Genomic DNA, 4,895 nt, shown 5'->3' on the forward strand with positions numbered 1-4,895 from the left:
GATAATTTATATTAATGGTTCGTATATTTGAAAGTATTTTGATTTACTCATTCAATAATAATTAATTACACAATGACTTCAGTTTAACAATATTTGTTTGTTTTAGGGATCCTGGTAGACTGCCTCCCGATTAATTACAAGGATTTAACTATACATAATCAACATGATTTGTGAAAGGAGAACAATAATCCAACCGTATAAGGATAATATTTGTAAATCATGCATTTAACCTTACCAATTTTACAATATGTATTTACATAATTACTGAACGAAATCACATCGTTAAATTTGTTGTATGATTCATAACTAAGAGAAAACATCACAAGAACAAAACAAAATAATTCCTTCTTAAGCTCACTGAATTTGTACAAAATTGCATACCTAAAGGGTGTACTTTCTTCATTTTTTGGTTTTACTTTAAATAAAGCTGATACATTCGAAGTACAATATATGATAAGGTGTGGCAAGGGGTGTTGGGTGTTGGGAGTTGGGAGGGGAAACTGATATACAGACTTCACATCAAGTTCTTCCTAATCTTGTTTTGTAAAGGAGAAGAACGCGAAGGCCGAAAGAGAGATCCAGACATAAGGGTAATGCCATGTAAATTGATATATAAAATCCTATTGTTTATATGAATATTGGTTTGGACAAGTTTCCAGTTACTGTTACTGTTTTACACACACGAAAGTTATCCGAAAGTATTACATACATTATTTACTAGGTAAACGGTGTGTGGAAATCCAATCAATGTCTGATTCTCGTCATCTTAAGCACTCGTCATACTAATGTCAAGATGTCGTCTACGAAGTACGAAGTGGAAAGCAATTGGCATTAGAAGGAGACACCAAAAGCCTTCGGATCTGGGCGCCAAGTTGTGTTGGACAGCAGCGGGTAATTCCCCTAAAAACATACAACACATATGGTATATATACTTCATCCGTGACTGTACCAAAAGAGACTGGGATAGAGAGTGCTTACCTGTAAGAACTTGTACCTGGACAATTACAGTAAATAGTCTGCCAAGGGAACAGGAATAGTTTCCACTATCGGAGATCTTTGCATCTTCAATGGAGATGCGACTAGTTAGCCATTTTTCAGATACGCTGAAAATACAGAAATATGCATGGATAGGATACAATGTTGGGATAACGCATGGGTGGACGCACCTTGAGCGTTTATTGGTCAGTGGTTGGAGTGGTTCTTCGTCCTTGGCCCATGTAATAAACTTTGTAAAGTATTTCTCCAGCTCCTGGCTGGTTAGTTTCAGTTGAGTTTGGTTTGTGTCACCGATCAGATTTAGTTCATTGGCCGTCTCGTTCGAGAGTACTTTGGGTGTGGCTGGATGATCGCTCGACTTGAGTATGTTGTATCGTTCCTTTTGGAAAAAGTTGCGCGATATTTGGCATTGCAGATCCACGGTACTCCCCGACTTGTAGTATCGGTCGCCCACATCCCGTTCATGCTCATCAATTATCCTTAAAGGGGGCTCTGCAAACACACAACACATTCATTCCGTTTCACGAAAGAAGACATATAGTCATATATATGCCATGCTCTTACCCAAAACGGTTAGGTTGGTGGTAAACACCCGCGGCGGATGGGTGGATACCTGACACATGTAGATACCGGCATCTTCCCGCTGTGTGGGATTTATCAGCAATCGCCAGTTGTTCGGGTACTGGAACTTGACGCGAATCCGCGGATCTCCGCTGTACGTGACATTGCCCACCGTGAGCAGCGACACCTTTTCGGTGGTGCGTCTGACCCACATGACCTGGAAGTAGTACACGCCATAAACTAGGGGGTTTCTTTCCGGCTGCCTGTGGAGTGTCGACTTACCGTCTTGTCCTTGAGCATGCCTACGCGACAGTTGAGCACCGCCTCGGTGAACAGGTGCACGGCGGAGACGAGGCTCTCCCCGGCGGCCACCGAGCTGATTGGTTCCTCGAAAAAGGGCCCCCAGTGGTGCTCATGATGGTGCTTGCTGCGAAAGGTGCGTGGCCTCTCTGTCTCATGGCCAGCGGAGCCTACAAACAAAAAAAAAAGTGAAAGGTAAGTGTACGGATCTGGGCTATGCCACGTCTACACACACACACACACACACACACACACACATACCTCCCACTGTCCAATGGTTCCGGGATCGTGTGGAGTCGATGGGTTGCTTAACGGTGCTCCTGGCGCTTTTTGTTGTTGCTACTGCCAGTGCTGCCTCTGCCACAGCCACAGCCGCTGTTGTCGGTGGCAGCACGTCTGTTGTCCCAGGGCGCTCAAGGCTGGTAATTAAATTTTTGATTGGTGCGCTATGGCTAATCTCATTGCTGCTGTCTGGTGTTTTCACGGCGTACGCTGCCTGCTTCAGTCCTGTGGGTACGGCAAAGTGTGCTGCTGGGTGCGGCGTGTCCGTTGTTTTCGATGGCATTTGGGCCTGCCCCTGCGACTGCGACTGGGGCCGGGGCTGGGTCTGGGATACGTAAAGGGTTGTGCTGGTTGCTGCTGACGGGCCAACAGCGGCTGATGATATTGCCTTAGTTGTATTATGGTCATCAAAAAATAAATTATTATTCTCGGCTCGACGGCTGCCGCTGCTGCCGCCGCTGCTGCTGTTCTGTGTGCTCGCTGTGGTGGAGGCCGCCGGCTCGACGCTCGCTGTGCCAGTGCCTGTGCCTGTGCCTGTGCCAGTGCCTGTGGGTGTAATTTGGGGATGGGATGGGAAAGCCTTGTCAATACACTACTTATTGGCAGCGAAGCCTGCGAAATTTCACTGATTGGAAATACTGATTTAGCAAAGGGTTCCACATGAGCACTGGGCGGGTACATTTGCGTGTATTTGTTCCTAAAATTGTCGCTAAATCGCATTCGTACTCTCTTTAAAATCACACATACATATGTACATATATTGGAAATGAAAATCTGTTGGCGAATAGCACAAAAACTTTTGCATCTTTTGATCTGCTCCGAGCTGGAAAAACAGCTGTTTATGAATAAACATCCGAAACAGCTGTTTTTTTTCCCGCCAGCAGCCGTAGGTACCGCACTGAATTTTCAATGGCATGAAATCGTACTCTTACGCGAATATCAAAATATTTTTGGCATTTCCATTTTAAAGAATTTTTTCCCAGGCACTGGAAAGAGCCTTGTGGACATATCATGCCACTGCCAGCGCCACGGCCACGGCCACGGCCACCGCCACCGCCACCGCCACTACCACTACCACATGCCGCACTTAATTACATTTCGATGAGTTGATTAATTATTAAACATTATTTCGAAACGCATTTAACAAAGCCAAGGCAGACAAATGATGAAAAATAAAACAGGTAAAAAAGGTAAAAAATGTGAATTAATACACAATGGGGGCCAAGTCAAGAACGCGGGACACCTGGCTGATGGCCCCACCAAATACCCAGTATACATTTATGTATGCCCAGAGATTTTGCTAAAATAATCATCGCCTGCCGAGTGTAGGGAATCCAGGGTACTGCAGCGTCCTGTATCCTGCATATGTAATCGAAATGCGCGAAATTTAATTACATCGATTGTTAATATTTAATTTACAAATAGGCTAAACTCTTGAATAAGATATGGGCTTTAATTCGGCACCTCTTTGCGAAATTTGGACGGGACGGGCGGTGGGGACAGGCCCATTAATCACGTTATCTGTGGAGCCTGCCTGCCTGTGGCTAAACGATACGATACGCGGTCGCATATCTAAGTCCATACTAATGGAGGATGGATGCAATTGGTGCACTAGGATAGAGTGAATTTTGAATAGGCCCCAGGACTATGGCTACAATGATACGATACTCGGTTACTGTTCCATTGAGGGAGTGGCTGTGTTTTATGAGACTTTAATTTGAAATGGATGCGAGGCTTTCTGCTTGGCATTGGCTAAGTAAATAAAATCCCTCTTCTCAGTGGATTATTTGCGCTTTTCGCTGTAATAATAATATTTAAAACAATTTCTCGAGCACTTACCCAGAGCAGAATGAAACTGCGATCCAATTACAGAGACAACGGCGAGCAGCCGGATGAGACTTAGGCCCGTCGTCGTCTGGAGACGAGTATGGGGATGCGACGACTGGGTCCGGGTCCGTGTCTGGGTCTGGGCCGCGTTTGATGCTGATGATGATGCCCTATATAGTACTCTTGGACGCCTCATCCTTTGCACGGGCTGACGTGACTTGCAGAATGTGCTCGATAGAAATCAGAAACCTTCATTTTATTCTAACAAAAACGCAGCTGCTAGGCGTTCTCCGTTCTCCGTTCTCGGTTGTTGGCTGGCGAAAGCGAAAAGTTTATCCAGCACTTGATGTTGTTGATGTTGCAGATGCTCCCCCAAGGATGCTCCCCTTTCGAGGGACCTGGTATCATTCAAATTACTGCAAGGAGCCAACACACACACACAAATTACATGAATAAATATACAGATTTGTAGTCGCTCGCTCGCTTAACTTTGCTCATTTATAAAATGCCACAAAATAGATTACGTTAAGTGAGTCTTACCCTTTGGGCCTCGACTCTGGATAGTTTCGAGCTTTGATTTATGTAGCGTGAAATGTCTTCGCTAAGCCACCAAGGACCCTCTCAACATCCACATTAAAGGACTTACGCTTGCGGCTCATTTAAATTACCTGAATATGGATATATTTGACCCTTTTTCGATAAACAAATTATTGAAAATAATGCAATGGAAAACTGTTGGCTTTGCCTTTAAACTAAGAGTCCTTTGTTACAGCTTTCTACTCCTTGGGCTTTCCCGAAGGCAATCACTCATTCTGTCTAATGTAAGTTTTATTTATTAATTTCATTCCATTCCCATACTGATTGCCTTGCACATATGGTGAACACATAGCTGCAGTCTTTGGTGGGGTATTATATCCTTTATATACCCA

General features: G+C 44.5%; 1 protein-coding gene across 1 annotated transcript; it reads right to left on the minus strand.

The window, feature by feature from the left end:
- On the minus strand, window positions 1–4,182 carry LOC108160665. Its single transcript, XM_017294811.2, has 7 exons — window positions 3,979–4,182; window positions 2,119–2,685; window positions 1,840–2,027; window positions 1,561–1,774; window positions 1,167–1,488; window positions 979–1,103; window positions 1–900 (listed from the first exon to the last, which is right to left on the minus strand). Exons 1-7 carry the CDS (start codon window positions 4,160–4,162, stop codon window positions 767–769), a joined length of 1,734 nt encoding a protein of 577 aa, XP_017150300.1. The 5' UTR covers window positions 4,163–4,182; the 3' UTR covers window positions 1–766.
- Between the last annotated feature and the right edge of the window lie 713 nt (window positions 4,183–4,895).

This window comes from Drosophila miranda, chromosome XL (genome assembly GCF_003369915.1).
Source record: "Drosophila miranda strain MSH22 chromosome XL, D.miranda_PacBio2.1, whole genome shotgun sequence".
In the NCBI taxonomy this organism is placed as follows: Eukaryota; Metazoa; Arthropoda; class Insecta; order Diptera; family Drosophilidae; genus Drosophila; species Drosophila miranda.

Bases quoted from the DNA above. Each gene is read 5' to 3' on its own strand.
- LOC108160665 (XM_017294811.2), bottom strand. From the start codon at position 4,162: ATGAGGCGTCCAAGAGTACTATATAGGGCATCATCATCAGCATCAAAC. The intron at 2,686-3,978 runs GTAAGTGCTCGA...TTACACCCACAG, and splicing joins GCAGTTTCATTCTGCTCTGG to GCACTGGCACAGGCACAGGC. The intron at 1,775-1,839 runs GTAAGTCGACAC...TACTACTTCCAG, and splicing joins GCATGCTCAAGGACAAGACG to GTCATGTGGGTCAGACGCAC.